The sequence below is a fragment of the Danio aesculapii genome, chromosome 12 (genome assembly GCF_903798145.1).
Source record: "Danio aesculapii chromosome 12, fDanAes4.1, whole genome shotgun sequence".
Classification (NCBI taxonomy): domain Eukaryota; kingdom Metazoa; phylum Chordata; class Actinopteri; order Cypriniformes; family Danionidae; genus Danio; species Danio aesculapii.
In genome coordinates, this window is record NC_079446.1 from 4,486,517 (window position 1) to 4,504,410 (window position 17,894).

Below are 17,894 nucleotides of genomic sequence, written 5' to 3' on the forward strand. Positions count from 1 at the left end.
TTTATTCAGCTTTCAGATGATATACACATCTCGTTTTTCCAAAATTAGTCTCGTGGTTTTGTTGTCTGCAGTTACAATGCCCACTCTAATGTGTAATTATACTAAAAGGCCTTTATGTGTAAATGAAGTATAAACTAGTAATCAGACGAGAGTGTATAGGAGATCGTATACATTGGTTTGTCTTTATTGAAAATGTTGTGTACAAAATTAGTTTGATTTTTAAACTGAAACACAAGTAATAAGTTAACAGAAGATAAGGATAAACGCTTGATGGACTGAAGCAGTTTTAAGATTACATCATTATCCGGACATCAGCTTTTAGCAAACGCAAGTTGGCATGCATTAAATATGATAAATCAGTTTGGAGCCTAAAAACATTTAACATTTAACAACAAATGGATGGCTTTTTCCCAGTTTTCTCTCCCCTTTCTCTCTGAATCCCAATCAGCGATGTTTTCTGGAGTGTTTTTATAGAAGGGAAATATATATGTCAAAAAGACATATATAGTGCTACATATATAGATAGAAAGCACTTTGCAGGGAATTCATGGGTCATAGAGCAGAGGTCAGCGAAAACTCATATTTAAAGGGACAGTTCACACAAAATTGTAAATCATTTACTCATCCTTCACTTGCCACAAACCTGTTTTAGGTTTTGTCTTCTGTTAAACACGAAAGATATTTCGAAAAATGTTGAAAATTGATAGCCACTGACTTCTATACCATCTTTTTTTCTTACTGTAGAAGTCGGTGGCTACTGGTTTGCAACATTCTTCAAAATGTCTTCCCTTCGGCTTTAACAGGAAGATATTTTGAAGAATGTCAGAAACGGATAGCCATTGACTTCCATAATGTCTTTTTATTCCTATTATGAAAGTCGGTGTCTACTCATTTGCAAGATCTTCTTTTTGGTTCTACAGGAAGATATTTTGAAGAATGTTGTGAATTGATAGCCACTGACTCCCATACCATCTTTTTTTCTTACTGTAGAAGTCGGTGGCTGCTGGTTTGCAACATTCTTCAAAATATCTTCCCTTCGGCTTTAACAGGAAGATATTTTGAAGAATGTCAGAAACGGATAGCCATTGACTTCCATAATGTCTTTTTATTCCTATTATGAAAGTCAGTGTCTACTCATTTGCAAGATCTTCTTTTTGGTTCAACAGGAAGATATTTTGAAGAATGTTGTAAATTGATAGCCATTGACTTCCATAGTATCTTTTTTTTCCTACTATGGAAGTTAATGGCTTTCCGTTTGCAACATTCTTCAAAATGTCTTTCTTTTGGTTTAACAGGAAGATATTTTGAAGAATGTTGTAAATTGATAGCCACTGACTTCCATAGTATCTTTTTTTCCTACTATAGAAGTCAATGGCTTTCGGTTTGCAACATTCTTCAAAATGTCTTTCTTTTGGTTTAACAGGAAGATATTTTGAAGAATACTGGAAACCGATAGCCATTGACTTCCATACTATCTTTTTTTTCCTATCATGGAAGTCAATGGGTACCGTTTTTTTGTTCAACAGGAAGATATTTTGAAGAATGTTGTAAACCGATGGCCATTGACTTCCATACTATCTTTTTTTTCCTAACATGGAAGTCAATGGGTACCGTTTTTTGTTTAACAGGAAGATATTTTGAAGAATGTTGTAAACCGATAGCCATTTGCTTCCATACTGTCTTTTTTTTCCTAACATGGAAGTCAATGGGTACCGTTTTTTGTTCAACAGTAAGATATTTTGAAGAATGTTGTAAACCGATAGCCATTGACTTCCATACTATCTTTTTTTTCCCTTCTATGGAAGTCAGTGGGTACCGATTTACAACATTCTTCAAAATATCTTCCCCTTGGTTCAACATGAAGATATTTTGAAGAATGCCTGAAACTTATACCCATTGACTTCCATAGTATCTTTTTTCCTTCTATGGGAGTCAATGGCTGCCGTTTCACGACATTCTTTAAAATATCTTCTTTTTGATTTAAAAGGAAGATATTGTGAAGAATGTCGAAAATCAATAGCCATTGATTTTCAAAGTATCTTTTTCCTACTATGGAAGTCAATGGCTACTGATTTGAAACATTCTTCAAAATATCTTCCTTTTGGTTCAACAAGAAGATATTTTGAATATATTAGAATGTTGGAAACTGATACACATTGACTTCCATTGTAACCTTCATTTTCTTACTATGGAAGTCAATGGAAACCGAACATTCTTCACAATATCTTCTTTTGGTTCAACAGAAAAAAAAACCTGAGTAAATGTTATTTTGTGTGTGTCTGTGTGTAAACTATCCCTTTAAAGATGCATTTAATTATCTACTACTAAGGCAGTGTTCTCCGTGGTCTTTGTAATCTCTAGTAAACGGCAGGAGGTGGAGGGTGTTTTCTGATGTAGTCAGACAGGACGGTCGGATAGTCGGTCATTACTCCTGTTGCTCCCATTGCAAACGCAGCTGCCATATCAGTCTCTTCATTACACACAAACAGCTGCACCTGAGACGGCGAAATGAGACTCAATTAATGCTGTCGCTTTAAATTAGGAGCGTTTTTTTAGCTTTACAGAACCAAGAAGTGTCAAATATTCACCTGCAGGCCCCGTTTGATCAAGTGTTCAAACAAAGATTTCCGCATGGTCAACCTAAGTGTCAATAATAAACACAATCACACACTGAATAACAAATGTCAACGTTTGTTTTGAGGAATTTCACTTACTTCTGAAGCAGATACACAACAAATCTTTTCTTCAGATACGCTTCCTCTGGAATATACGTCCTAAAAGATCATGTACATGCAGTATTAGTGAAAGTAATATTAGTGGAATACAAGAAATGTGAAATATTATTGTTAAATAGTTTAGTTACTTTAGTTTACTTCAGACCTTTAACTATAAATGCTTAATAAATATTTTCATTGTTCACGTTGATCACATGAAATCAACACTAACCATATTGATTTTGTTAGCTCACATTGCTAGTTTTGTACTGAGCAATGTCATTAAGAAAAAAAAAAATATATATATATATATGCACCCACTGGCCACTTTATTAGGTACACCTTACTAGTAACAGGTTGGGCCTCCTTTTTACTTCAGAACTTCCTTAATCCTAAGGTACTGGAAATATTCCTCAGAGATTTTGCTCCTTATTGACATGATAGCATCACGCAGTTGCTGCAGATTTGTCGGCTGCACATCCATGATGCCAACCTCCTGCTCCACCACAAGCCAAAGGTGCTCTATTGGATTGGGATCTGGTGACTGTGGAGGCCATTTGAGAACAGTGAACTCATTGTCATGTTCAAGAAACCAGTCTGAAATGATTCGCGCTTTATGACATGACGCATTATCCTGTTGGAAGTAGCCATCAGAAGATGTGTACACTGTGGTCATGAAGGGATAAACATGGTCAGCAACAATACTCAGGTAGGCTGTACTGATATTCCCCACACCATTACACCACCACCACCACCAGCCAGAACCGTTGATACAAGGCAGGATGAATCCATGCTTTCATGTTGGTGACGCTAAGTTCTGACCATCCGAATGTGGCAGCAGAAATCGAGACTCATCAGACCAGGCAGTGTTTTTCCAATTTTCTATTGTCCAGCTTTGGTGAGCCTGTGCCAGATGTAGCCTCAGTTTCCTGTTCTTAGCTGACAGGAGTGGCACCCGGTGTGGTCTTCTGCTGCTGTAGCTCATCCGCCTCAAGGTTGGACGTGTTGTGTGTTCAGAGACACTCTTCTGCAGGCCTCAGTTTTATCGAGTGGTTATTTGAGTAACTGTTGCCTTTCGATCAGCTAGAACCAGTCTGGCCATTCTCCTCTGACCTCAATAAAGCATTTTCCCCAACAGAACTGCCGCTCACCTGATATTTCTCTTTTTCAGAACATTCTCTGTAAACCCTAGAGATGGTTGTGCGTGAAAATCGCAGTAGATCAGCAGTTTCTGAAATACTCAGACCAGCCCTTCTGGCAACAACAACCATGCCACTTTCAAAGTCAAATCCCCTTCCCCATTCTGTTGCTTGGTTTGAACTGCAGCAGATCCTCTTGACCATGTCTACATGCCTAAATGCATTGAGTTGCTGCCATGTGATTGGCTGATTAGACATTTGCGTTAACGAGCAGTTGGACAGGTGTACCTAATAAAGTGGCCGGTGAGTATATATATCTCTCTCTCATCAAGAAAATAAATAGAACAAATATAAAATTAAATTAAAGGTTGCCAAACATTCTTTCAATGATGAAGATTTGACTTTATAGACAAACCAGTAGGTCATCATATATTATCATATTTGTATAATTGTCCACACTTTTATTACTTCTCTGAAATGTTTTGAAGCTGTTTTGACGTTTGGAAAAATAATAAAATGCTATTTTCATCTAAATCTCTCTATTTTTAACAGTTTGTGCAGGTGATTTTCTGCAGTGTATGCGAGTAGGGCATGGAGTGACCTGTTGATGATTCTAGGCAGGTAAAACATCAGCACACTTTCACCCAGAGGCACAAAGGGAAGGAGTCCAGTGTAGAAGAGCAATAAAAGCATTATTCCACGCCTCACTGTGAACATATAGGGCATGGACGGGTTCTAGAAACAGAAAGAACACATGTAAGATAAACCGAAGAGAAAGGTGAGTGCTTGATCACAGATTCCTATAAAGAAATACACTTCTGTACCTGCTTCTGACATTTAGCCATGACTTCAGACTCTTCAGATGCCCAGACAGTAATGTGTTCTCTGCTGTATTTATGCACAAGATTAGAGACCTAACAAAAACAAAATGTACAGATAAGTGGGAGAAGTGACTATAACTTAATTCAAACTGTTATTTTAATAACATTTGATATATACAGTGGGTACAGAAAGTATTTAGACCCCTTTGTTATATTGCAGCCATTTGCTAAAATCCTTTAAGTTCATGTTTTTCCTCATTAATGTACACACAGCACCCCATATTGACGGAAAAACACAGAATTGTTGACATTTTTGCAGATTTATTAAAAAACTGAAATATCACATGGTCCTTAGTATTCAGACCCTTTGCTGTGACACTCATATATTTAACTCTGGTGTCGTCCATTTCTCCTGGTCATCTTTGAGATGGTTCTACACCTTCATTTGAGTCCAGCTGTGTTTGATTATACTAATTAGGAAAGCCACACACCTGTCTATATAAGACCTTACAGCTCACAATGCATGTCAGAGCAAATGAGAATCATGAGGTCAAAGGAACCGCCTGAAGAGCTCAGAGACAGAATTGTGGCAAGGCACAGATCTGGCCAAGGTTACAATTTTTTTTTGCTGCACTTAAGGTTCCTAAGAGCACAATGGCCACTATAATCCTTAAATGGAAGACGTTTGGGATGACCAGAACCCTTTCTAGAGTGGGCCGTCCGGCCAAACTGAGCCATCGGGGGAGAGGAGCCTTGTTGTGAGAGGTAAAGAAGAACACTGTGGCAACTCAACCATCACTGCAGCCCTTTACCAGTCGGGCTTTATGGCAGAGTAGCCTGACAGAAGTCTCTCCTCAGTGCAAGACACAAAAGAAACATGAAAAAAACACCTGAAGATTTTTAGATCTTATGAGACCAACATAGAACGTTTTAGCCTTAATTTGAACCGGTATATGTGTGGAGAAAACCAGGCACTTCTCATCACCTGTCCAATACTGGCCCAACAGTGAAGCATCATGCTTTGGAGATGTTTTTCAGCTGCAGGGACAGGATGACTGGTTGCAATCGAGGGAAAGAAGAGTGCGGCCAAGTACTGGGATATCCTGGACAAAAACCTTCTCCAGAGTGCTCGAGACCTCAGACTGGGCCGAAGGTTTACCTTCTAACAAGACAATGACCCCAAGCACACAGCTAAAATAACAAAGGAGTGGCTTCACAACAACTCCGTGACTGTTCTTGAGTGGCCCAGCCAGAGCCCTGACTTAAACCCAATTGAGCAGCTCTGGAGAGACCTAAAAATGGCTGTACACCAACATTTACCATCCAACCTGACAGAACTGGAGAGGATCCCAAATCCAGTTGTGAAAAACTTGTTGCATCTTTCCCAAACAGACTCATGGCTGTATCAGATCAAAAGAGCGCTTCTACGAAATACTAAGCAAAGGGTCTGTATACTTAGGACCGAGTGATATTTTTCTTTTTTAATAAATCTGCAAAAATGTGAGCAATACTGTGTTTTTCTGTCAATATGCGGTGCTGTGTGTACATTAATCAAGAAAAATGTACTTAAATGATTTTAGCAAATGGCTAAAATTTATACAATTTTAAATAAGTAGTTTGAACAAACTGCAAACGTCATTTTTTTGAGTGTGATGCTGAAATGCAGCTGAACCTGCACCTAATACTGCAGTATTGATCTCACCTTTTTAATAAGCAAGTCGTTGTTTTCTTTGATCTCGAGCGTCATTGGCATGTCAGGGAAATTCTTCAAGACGTTTTCCAGCAACACAAACCTCCTGTCCTTCCCTGTGCTGTAGTGTCCTGCAGAAAACACATTACTATTTAGAGCAGGGGTTTTCAAACTTTGGGGCGCCAGCACCTATTAAAGGGGGCGCCAGACATTGAGGCGTGCACTTGAGTAAATTATGATGACGATTTTTGTGTGTTCACTAGAGTGAATCTGATTAACGTTAGCTCCACAGCTGACTATCAGGCACCTGTAGTGTTTATGCGATCGAGTAAAACATATACAAATGAAATGGACCGGGCGCTTTTTAAAGTGAAGTTTAGTTATAAACTAATTTCGAGAGGATCACGTGCTTATGATTGCTAGCGGCTGGATCCGCATTATCCAATTCTCAATGCACCAATCAGACGACTCCTAAGCTACTACAAATACCCTGGGTTACGTACCACCGCTATCTTCGTTTTGAAGAATCCCCCCATCCACCCATACTCCTCCTTCTTCCTAGATGGGTGACACGGTGGCCCTGTGCTTAGCACTGTTGCCTCACAGCAAGAATGTCTCTGGTTCTAGGCTTTACCAAACCAGCAGACATTTCTGTGCGGAGTTTGCATTTTCTCCCCGTGCTCACGTGGGTTTCCCCCGGGTTCTCCGGTTTCCTCCCACCGTCCAAAAAACATGCAACATAAGTTAATTGACTAATCCAAACCGGCACTATAGACATGCTCCTAGTAAATGGTTATCTCTCAAGAGCAATCACTGGCTGTTCATTGGTTATTACAGCGGGGGAGTTTTCGAGATCTACCTGAGCTCAAACTCCCCTCTCGCCTTGCAACGGGAGGGAGCCCCGGGCTCGAGGATCTTATGAGCTCAGGGCTCTCTCCCGGGACAGCATGCCAAACAAGCTTATAATTAATCATCAGCTAAATGTGAACTCTTGAAATGAATGACGGTGAATGAAAGTAAAACCGGTGAGCCGTCTGACCAAAAAGGTGCCCTCCTGAATCAAATCCTTCTGGATCTTTCACTTTAAAGACACTACTGACTACGCCTTCATGGACATCTGTAATCTAGTTACTTGCCTTAATAGATAATAATATAATGAAGGTGTTTACGTGAAGTGCTTTCATGTAAGAGTTTCCTGTAATTGTGGGCGACTTTAACTGCAGTTCAGCAGTTTCACTTTCACTCATGAACATTTCATTCATGCCCCCGTCATCAAACTGGGGTATTAGATGCAAATAAGGAGTAAGGACTGGTGAGTGTGTTATGGAATTTAATAACGCACGCCGAATGGAAAGAAAAAAGCTTCCGCATTTTGCGATGTGCGTGTCTGCGGTCCTTTACTGACAGCCGTGTGTTTAATTCAATTCAATTCACCTTTATTTGTATAGCGCTTATACAATGTAGATTGTGTCAAAGCAGCTTCACATAAAAGGTCACAGTAAATAGGAACAGTGTAGTTCAGTTTGTAGTGTTTAAGTTCAGTTCAGTTGAGCTCAGTTCAGTGTGGTTTAATAATCACTACTGAGAGTCCAAACACTGAAGAGCAAATCCAACGATGCGCAGCTCTACAGATCCCGAACCATGCAAGCTAGTGGCGACAGCGGAGAGGGAAAAAAAACTTCACTAATTGGCGAAAGTGAAGAAAAAAAACCTTGAGAGAAACCAGGCTCAGTTGGGCACGACCATTTTAATTTCTCCGCTGGCCAAACGTCTTGTGCAGAGCTGCAGTCTCAGCGGCGGAGGCTGGAAGCTGGCCTCAGCGAAGGCTTGGATCTTGTCGGAAAATATAGTGAAAAGTCCTACATGACGGTAATAGGGGAGCACGGGGCACAAAGTAACGCAGGGTTAAATGTAACACTGAGTTTTAAGGTATTTGCTCAGGGTTAACCATGGCATGCTTACGTGGTTTTCATCACAATGTCGGCAGACGTCTTCCTGCCAATTATTGAAAAAGTTCAGCGAAATTTGTAGGAGAAACCATTTTTGCTGCATAAAAGTAATTTTATTATAGTCGATATTTTTTAATTTAATAAAATCTGTGAAAGTATGAACAAAAAATCTTATATTGTTGTGATCACCGTCTTCTAGGCTAAAAGATGGAACCATTTTGAAAGATGTAAGAAACTCACAGTGGCTGCTAGCCAGTTTTGAGAAAACATGACACAGAGGGGTTACAATTAAGCCACACACTGTTGGACACCAATTAAACCAACAATTTTTTTTTTTTTGAGTGTAATTTTGAGAACTTTTTAAATAAAAATGTTTTCTATTAGAATTTTTTTTTTTATAGAAAAAAATATATATTTTATTGCTAATAATGCAAATAAATGCATTGTATAATAATGAATAAATGTACAATAATGCAAATAGATTCAAATGTGTTTGTCCAATAAACAGATAAATAAATGAACATACTGTGCTATGTAGAATAAAAAAGAAATGAGCCAATTACTGAGGAAATATAGCTACTATTTAAAGTAAACAGAAATTAAATTAACTGTGTGAAATCTGCCTTTGTAAGCATGTCTTAAAACTAACCCCCTGTCTGTTACAACTTGCCCTGCAGGTGGGGTAAAAAGTAACATTTATACCTGGCACATTTGGCAATACTGTACAGAAACCATAAGTCCGGCGATCGTATTTTCAGTGCTCATTTATAGGAAAGACCTGTGTGTTGTTGGTAAAAAAATATGGTTTGTATAACCCCATTACTTTGTTCATTATTTGACCAAAACCAGAAAGTGTTACTTTGTGCCCTGCTCTCCCCTAGTTTGATTGCGGTGTTTACTTCAATAATGTCACTAATATATGCATACTTCCATTTCTGTTTAGTTCAGTTATGACTGTAGTCGGATTAAGGTCATCAAAAATCGCTGTTTACATGGTGACTCTTAATCAAAGTATTGTCTTAATTGTATTAAAATCTATTAAAGTATTGGTGTCCATGTAAACGTACTCAATGTTCGACTCAAGCACACTCGAGTGAAATTGGCCAAACTTCGGGGCAGGGAGTCCTAAAAGTTTGAAAAGCCCTGATTTAAAGCACTTTTGTTAGGGAAGCAGACGGACAAACAGGGTGAGTAAATGGTTATAAAGGTTTATTGAAACAGCGGAGCATCTGAAGGAAAACAAGGGGAATGTGAATGGAGTCCGGGATGATATGATTGTCCTTCTCCTTAGCAGGATGGATGATGGGCAAAGAGGGAGACCGAATGCACACACCAGATGACTTGCGGGGAAGACAGACAGATGACACACACACCTTTGACTGGACGCTGGGAACACTGGACAGACTGGAGACAAACAGAGATTAGGTAAGTTTTCAAACGGCAGGATAATGATAGCGAATACTTGGAGAGTATCCACTATGAGTCCACTTCGTATAAACGAGACCGGACACTGACTGAAGTGAGGTGTGTGCTTATATAGTGCCAAGGTGATAAGGTGCAGCTGTGCGTGATTAATACTCAGGTGATGATGGGCGCTGTGTGAAATTGGTGGAAGAGCCTGGCTAATCCGTGACATTACCCCCCTCCCCAGGGCCCGCTCCTGAGGGCCTAAACCTCCGACGTCGTGGTGGTCTACCTCGTCCACGAGGTGCCGGGAACTCGGGGTGACTGGAGTGGAACTCTTCCATAATTGCAGGATCTAAAATATCGGATCTGGGGATCCACGATCTCTCCTCTGGTCCATATCCCTCCCAATCCACGAGGTATTCTAGTTGACCACCACGACGCCGGGACCGTAGAATATCCTTGATGGTATAAATGGAACCTTCTTCCAGCATCAGTGGGGGAGGAGGTTCCTCCTCGTGGCCAGGCTCTGTGGAGGGAATCAGAGGTTCGTGATAGGGTTTAAGGAGTGAAACGTGAAATGTGGGGTGGATTCTGTATTGAGGTGGTAGTTGTAGTTTGTAGGTGACGGGGTTGACCTGTTCCAGGATGGTGAAGGGACCAACAAATCTGGGACTAAGTTTCTTGGAGGGCAGTCGCAAGCGGATGTCTCTGGTGGAGAGCCAAACCTTCTGTCCAGGATTGTAGATGGGACCTGCAATCCTCCTCCTGTCTGACACCTCCTTGGTTCTGCGAACTGCCCTCTGAAGATGGTGATGCGATTCGTCCCAGACCCTCTCGCTTTCCCGAAACCAGTGATCCACTGCGGGTACATCAGATGGTTCGCCATCCCAGGGGAAGAGTGGAGGTTGGAATCCCAGAATACACTGGAATGGCGTGAGTCCAGTGGTAGCTTGCCGCAGTGAATTCTGGGCGTATTCTGCCCAGCCCAGAAACTGGTTCCAGGAATTTTGGTGACCGTGACAGAAGGTCCTGAGGAATCGTCCCACTTCTTGGATCTTCCTCTCCGTCTGGCCGTTGGTTTGAGGATGATAGCCAGACGAGAGGCTGACGGTCACACCTAGGAGTTTGAAGAATGCTTTCCATAGTCTGGAGATGAATTGGGGACCTCGATCCGAGACTATATCCTCTGGAAGACCAAAACATCGAAATACATGGTTAAAAAGACTTTCAGCCGTCTCTAGGGCTGTGGGAAGACCTTTCAGAGGAATTAAGCGACAGAATTTTGAGAATCGATCTACTATAACCAGAATGCAGGTATTACCATCCGATGAGGGAAGGTCCGTCATGAAATCTACTCCTAGGTGTGACCAGGGACGATTCGGGATGGGCAAGGGATGGAGTTTGCCTGCAGGTAAATGGCGAGGACTCTTTGACATGGCACATTCTCTACATCCTTGTACATACCTCCTCACATCCCTTGCCATATCCGGCCACCAAAAGCGTTGGGATAGCAGCGAGAGGGTGTTGTTGGCCCCGGGATGCCCAGTGCCCAGAGATGTATGAGTGGAGTGGATGAGATCTACCCGTTGATTCTCTGGAACAAACTGCCGATTAGGGGGGCAGCCCGGCGGAGGTATGGAGTCAGGAGTGGCGACGGCTGGAGGATAAGACCATGTGATGGGGCAGACAGAAATGTGATCTGGAAGAATTTTGGCTGGTGTGTCAATGATTACTTGAGGATCGTGAATTCTGGATAGTGCATCTGCTCGGACATTTCTTGATCCTGGTCGATAGGAAATGGAAAAATGGAATCTGGAAAAGAACAATGACCAGCGGGCCTGGCGAGGACAGAGTCGCTTAGCCTCTTTGAGATATTGCAAATTCTTATGATCTGTGATTACCTGAAAGGGGTGTTTGGCACCCTCCAGCCAATGTCGCCACTCTTCCAGGGCGAGCTTGATGGCGAGAAGTTCGCGATTCCCAATGTCATAATTCCTCTCCGCCGGGCTAAGCTTCCGGGAGAAATAGGCACATGGATGGAGTAATTTGGGAGTACCGCGGAACTGAGAGAGGATAGCTCCTACTCCCGTGGTGGAGGCATCTACTTCTACCACGAACGGTATGTCGGGATCAGGGTGAGTCAGGAGTGGAGCTTGAGTAAAGGCCTCTTTGAGGTTTTGGAAGGCTGCGGCTGCCTCGGTAGGCCAGGATAATTTTTTGGGTTTGTTCTTGAGAAGGTTGGTTAGTGGAGCGGTGACGATACTGTAATTGTGAATGAAACGTCGATAGAAATTTGCAAATCCTAGAAATCGTTGAAGTTCTTTGATGGTTGTGGGTTCTGGCCAGGAGACAACAGAAGTGACCTTCCCCTCGTCCATACGAACCCCTTGATGATCTATGATGTATCCCAAGAACTGAACAGAGGGTTGATGGAATGAGCATTTCTCAGCCTTGAGATAGAGGTGGTGTTGCCTGAGGGTTCGCAGGACCTCCGCAACATGTTGGCGATGGTCGGCCTCATTCCGGGAGTAAATCAAGATATCATCTATATAGACAATGACGAAGTGATGGAGGAACTCCCGGAGGACTTCATGGATGAAGTTTTGGAATACGGAGGGGGCGTTGACCAGACCATAGGGCATGACCAAATATTCGTAGTGGCCAGTAGGGGTCACAAAAGCCGTTTTCCACTCGTCCCCCTCACGTATTCTCACCAGATTATACGCGCTGCGGAGGTCCAACTTAGTGAAGATCTTGGCGGATCGAAGTTGTTCTAGGGCTGCAGGGACGAGAGGAAGGGGATACCGGAACTTAACAGTACCTTGATTGAGAGTTCTATAGTCGATGCACGGCCGCAGCCCTCCATCCTTCTTTGCCACGAAGAAGAAGCTGGATGCTGCGGGTGAAGTGGAAGGACGGATATACCCCTGACTCAGAGCCTCCTGAATGTATTCATCCATGGCCTTAGTCTCCGGAAGCGACAACGGGTAGATTCTGCCTCTGGGCATTGGAGCATCTGGAACTAGGTCTATGGCACAGTCCCATGGCCGATGTGGAGGTAGCTGGGAAGCTCTCTTCCAAGAGTCCACCAGCTCTTGAATGGGATCGGGAGTGCTCATGCTGTTAACTGTAATCGGTCCGGTCTTCTGTTAGGGAAGCAGACGGACAAACAGGGTGAGTAAATGGTTATAAAGGTTTATTGAAACAGCGGAGCATCTGAAGGAAAACAAGGGGAATGTGAATGGAGTCCGGGATGATATGATTGTCCTTCTCCTTAGCAGGATGGATGATGGGCAAAGAGGGAGACCGAATGCACACACCAGATGACTTGCGGGGAAGACAGACAGATGACACACACACCTTTGACTGGACGCTGGGAACACTGGACAGACTGGAGACAAACAGAGATTAGGTAAGTTTTCAAACGGCAGGATAATGATAGCGAATACTTGGAGAGTATCCACTATGAGTCCACTTCGTATAAACGAGACCGGACACTGACTGAAGTGAGGTGTGTGCTTATATAGTGCCAAGGTGATAAGGTGCAGCTGTGCGTGATTAATACTCAGGTGATGATGGGCGCTGTGTGAAATTGGTGGAAGAGCCTGGCCAATCCGTGACAACTTTGTTCATCCAAAAGTGAATCTTAGATGAATAATTATCTTTGTTTCTGTGATTGGAAAGACATGATTGTGAGTAATTGATTTTTGCTTGAACTAACCCTTTAATAATGTTCAGTCAGACAGTGGTGAACCATAACAGTTGACTTACCCACATAAAAAGTGACCTCGAGTTTCTCTTCATAGAGAGGCAAATCCTGAAACACACAAAGTAGGATTTAAAAGCCATCACGAGTCCGAAAAAAACAAAAGAGAACGTGCTTTAATAATCGCACCTGGAATTTCAGAGACGACACAGTTTTGTCGTCGCCTGTTTGTCTCAGAAGGTTGTTATCATGCGATACTACAACATATCCGTCAAGTGTGAGATGACAGTCCATCTCCAGCATCTCAGTGCCCACAGATACAGCGCTGTAAAGGATCACACAAACATGGTTAAACAGGAGAAACAGAGGGAGAAATACTGGAGAATAGTAGAGCTTACTGTGTAAACGCCTCCATTGTGTTTTCTATCTTCTCTCCAGAGCCTGTAGCCAAAAAGAATCAATTAAAGTAATTATTTTAGTGACAGGAATTAAGCTTTATGTTACATTACAGTTCACTTTTGACTTATGATGTTTTTAGATTTAATGTTTTAATTTTAGTGCCAATAAAATTAATCAAATGGGTGATATAATGTTCTATTATCATTCAGTGGAACAGATAGACAGTTGAAGCCAGAATTATTACTCCTCCTCTTAAACATGAATTCATTTAATATATTTTTTCCCTAATTCCTGTTTAACAGAGAGAAATCTTTTTCAACACATTTCTAATCATAATAGTTTTAATAACTCATCTCTAATAACTGATTTATTTTATCTTTGCCATGATGACAGCACATAATATTTTACATAATATTTCAAGATGCTAGTCTTCAGCTTAAAGTGACATTTAAAGGCTTAACTAGATTAATTAGGCAGGTTAGGGTAATTAGGCAAGTCATTGTATAACAGTGATTTTCTCTGTAGACAAATCTGAAACAAATATTGCTTTAGAGGGCTAATAATATTGACCTTAAAATGTTTTTTTTTTATTAAGAACTGCTTTTATTCTAGCAGAAATAAAACAAAAAGACTTTCTTCATAAGAAAAAATATTATAAGAAATACTGTGAAAAATTCCTTACTCTGTTAAACATCATCTGGGAAATATTTGAAAAAGAAAAAAAATCACAGGAGGGCGAATAATGTTTAGCTAAAAGTGTATTTATTTAAAAATGAATTATTCTGACCTGTACTGTAAAATCACATAGAGGAATAAGTGCTTATAAAAATATGATATTCTAAATTATTCAAAACATGACATCCAAAAGAGCATCTTACAGGAAATTATGAAAGCCGGACCTTGTCCAACCATTTCATTGTATTACTGTATTAAGATTAGAAGAAGCTACCAGGTCAAATTGATATGATGTTAAAATTTGCTGATTAAAATATCAATATTTATTGTTAAAACTCAGAAATTGTGGACAAATATAGGTAAAACATATGATGGTTTGAAGTATAGTGACAAAACATAAAGATTTAAAATGAAAAAAAAAATTCTTCTGTTGAACACAAAAGAAGATATTTTGAGGAATGTTGGAAACCTGTACCCATTGACTTCCATAGTAGGAAAACCAAATATTATAGAAGTCAATGGTTACCGGTTTCTGTCATATTTTAATATCTTTTTTTTTCAACTGAATCAAAAACCCCTCTGGTTTGAGTTAAGTCAAATTAATCTAAATGATGACAGAATTTTCATTAGACAATAAAACCCAGAGCAATGTTATAAGTATATGATTTACTCCACGTTAACACCGTATAATATACAGTACACTGAAAAAAAAGATTCATTGGATTTACTCAATTTTATAAGGTTAGTGGTTGCAAACTATTTATATGAGCTGAATTTAAACAAACAAATTAGGTTGAACATTACTACATTCAATTTTGTTTTTTAAATTCAGCTCATATAAATAGTTTGCAACCACTAACCTTAAAATAGTGTAGTATATCCAATAAATCATTTTTTCAGTGTATATGAATATAAAACAGCACTGTTTATAGTGAGATGTCAGAAATATGCTCCTCCATCAGAGCCAGTTAACCCTAAAGGGACAGTTCACCCAAACATGAAAACACTGTCATCATTTACTCGTTCTTGACGTTTTCCAAAGCAGTTTGAGATTCTTTATTCTGCTGAACACAAAAGAAGATATTTTGAAGAATGTTGGAAACCTGTAACCATTGACTTCCATAGTAGGAAAACCAAATATTATAGAAGTCAATGGTTACCGGTTTCTGTCATATTTTAATATCTTTTGTGTTCAGCTGAATCAAAATCCCCTCTGGTTTGAGAAAAGTCAAATTAATCTAAATGATGACAGAATTTTCATTTGACAAAACCCAGAGAAATGTTATAAGTACTATGATTTACTCCACTTTAACACCGTATAATATACAGTACACTGAAAAAATAGATTCATTGGATTTACTCAATTTTATAAGGTTAATGGTTGCAAACTACACTGAAAAAAATTATTCAAAGATGATTCCTTGGATTTACTCAATTTTTTTTACGTTAAGGGGTTGTAAACAATTTATTTGGGCTGAACAATGAACATTGCTCAATTTAATTTGTTTGTTTAAATTCAACACAAATAAATTGTTTGCAACCACTTACCTTAAATAGTGTAGTATATCCAATAAATCATTTTTTCAGTGTATATGAATATAAAACAGCACTGTTTATAGGGAGATGTCAGAAATATGCTCCTCCATCAGAGCCAGTTAACCCTAAAGGGACAGTTCACCCAAACATGAAAACGCTGTCATTATTTACTCATTCTTGACGTTTTCCAAACCAGTTTGAGATTCTTTATTCTGCTGAACACAAAAGAAGATATTTTGAAGAATGTTGGAAACCTGTACCCATTGACTTCTACAGTAGGAAAACCAAATATTATAGAATATATATATATTTTAATATCTTTTGTGTTCAGCTGAATCAAAATTCCCTCTGGTTTGAGATGTCAAATTAATCTAAATGATGACAGAATTTTCATTTGACAATAAAACCTAGAGAAATGTTATAAGTACTATGATTTACTCCACTTTAACACAGTGTAATATACAGTACACTGAAAACTTTCAGTGTGTATGAATATAAAAACAGCACTTGCCTCCTCTGTGCGAAATGTGTCTGCAGTAGAATCCCAGTCGTTTCCTCTTATGAAGTATCAATGGATAGCGTAACAGATACAGCGAACAAACAACATAAAATAAAACAGCCAAGCAGAGAAGTAAAACCCAGCTCACTGTGTCCATTTCTAAAACTAGCCACTTAATCCCTCACTAACTGCACTTTGACTCTCAGGAATACACTTAAGTTAGTGTTCGTAGAAAGCAAATATCAGGTGCTCTTTGAAATCCTCCACCTGCTTTTGCTCTACATGTCTTATCAGGCGCAGCTTTTATGGCATTCATTCTGTCCGAGCGACCATGTGATCATGCATAAGAGCTGTGTGGTTAATACTGAGATCAGAGCAGAATGAGGAGTTTAAAGAAATCAGATCTCACAGCTTTATCGGGCTTCCGTTGAGATTGGGAAAGCAGAATATTGGAAACTTAACAAAACAATCGTGTCATTTTTTTATCTTTGTGTGTGTTTTGTATGTGACGGAAGGAAGAAATAGCTGGCGTTTTATCCTTTGTCTGAACTGTTGGGGTTTCGGTCGGAGTTTCAGATTGTTTTCTCATGAATCTTAAACGTCTGACTTGACCGATTTACTTCTGCTTGGTTATAACCAGAGCTGTTGGAGTAACGCATGACAGTTGCTTCATGAGAAACATGGGAGGAGATGCAGTTTTGTGCATGTCATGATTGCTGGAAAAATCCCTCGTCATAATATTATACTGCGTTATGTTCCCTGTGGAAAAAGAAGTTCACTTTAAGCAACTTTTTTCAATGTACTTTTTTCAGGATCAATCATTTAATTCGAATTATGATACATACAGTACATTAAAAAACTATATACAAGGAGATACCATGAATAAAATGATATATAAAAATAACTACAATATCAGATATACTGTATGACAGAGTTTCCCAACCCTGTTCCTGAAGGCACGCCAACAGTACACATTTTCAACCTCTCCCTAATCAAACACACCTGAAACAACTCATCAGAACATTGGAAGAGACTCCACAACCTGAAGTTGATGGGTCAGATGAGGGAGACATCCAAAACATGAACTGTTGGTGTGCCTTCAGGAACAGGTTTGGGAAACACTGCTGTATGAGATAGGAATGTCAGCTTTTAAGCTTGTCCAGCAACATCTCAGCAATATCAAAACAGGTTCGAATAGCATTGTCTTTTGCGCCGTTAAGCCTGGCAGCCTACTGTACCTTCCAGCAAAACAATCTCTATAAAATAGGATCATTTTTCAATATACTTTAAAAGGATGTAATGTTTTGGGTGATTTAAAGTGACAGTTCACTCTACAATGAAAATGACCGTCTCAGGCAA

The 17,894-nt window shown here is 39.9% G+C and overlaps 1 protein-coding gene across 1 annotated transcript; it reads right to left on the minus strand.

Moving 5' to 3' along the window:
- Window positions 1-156: 156 nt before the first annotated feature.
- gdpd3b (glycerophosphodiester phosphodiesterase domain containing 3b) lies at window positions 157-16,841 on the minus strand. Its single transcript, XM_056469120.1, has 10 exons — window positions 16,548-16,841; window positions 13,825-13,867; window positions 13,616-13,751; window positions 13,492-13,537; window positions 6,377-6,495; window positions 4,678-4,767; window positions 4,455-4,588; window positions 2,715-2,774; window positions 2,589-2,640; window positions 157-2,495 (listed from the first exon to the last, which is right to left on the minus strand). Exons 1-10 carry the CDS (start codon window positions 16,690-16,692, stop codon window positions 2,358-2,360), a joined length of 963 nt encoding a protein of 320 aa, XP_056325095.1. The 5' UTR covers window positions 16,693-16,841; the 3' UTR covers window positions 157-2,357.
- Window positions 16,842-17,894: the final 1,053 nt, after the last annotated feature.

Excerpts from the sequence above, each read along its gene's own strand:
- gdpd3b (XM_056469120.1), bottom strand. The coding sequence starts at position 16,692 with ATGGACACAGTGAGCTGGGTTTTACTTCTCTGCTTGGCTGTTTTATTT. Across the intron at positions 13,752-13,824 it reads ACAATGGAGGCGTTTACACA|CGCTGTATCTGTGGGCACTG; the intron begins GTAAGCTCTACT and ends GATCCTTTACAG. Across the intron at positions 6,496-13,491 it reads CGAGGTCACTTTTTATGTGG|GACACTACAGCACAGGGAAG; the intron begins GTAAGTCAACTG and ends TGTTTTCTGCAG.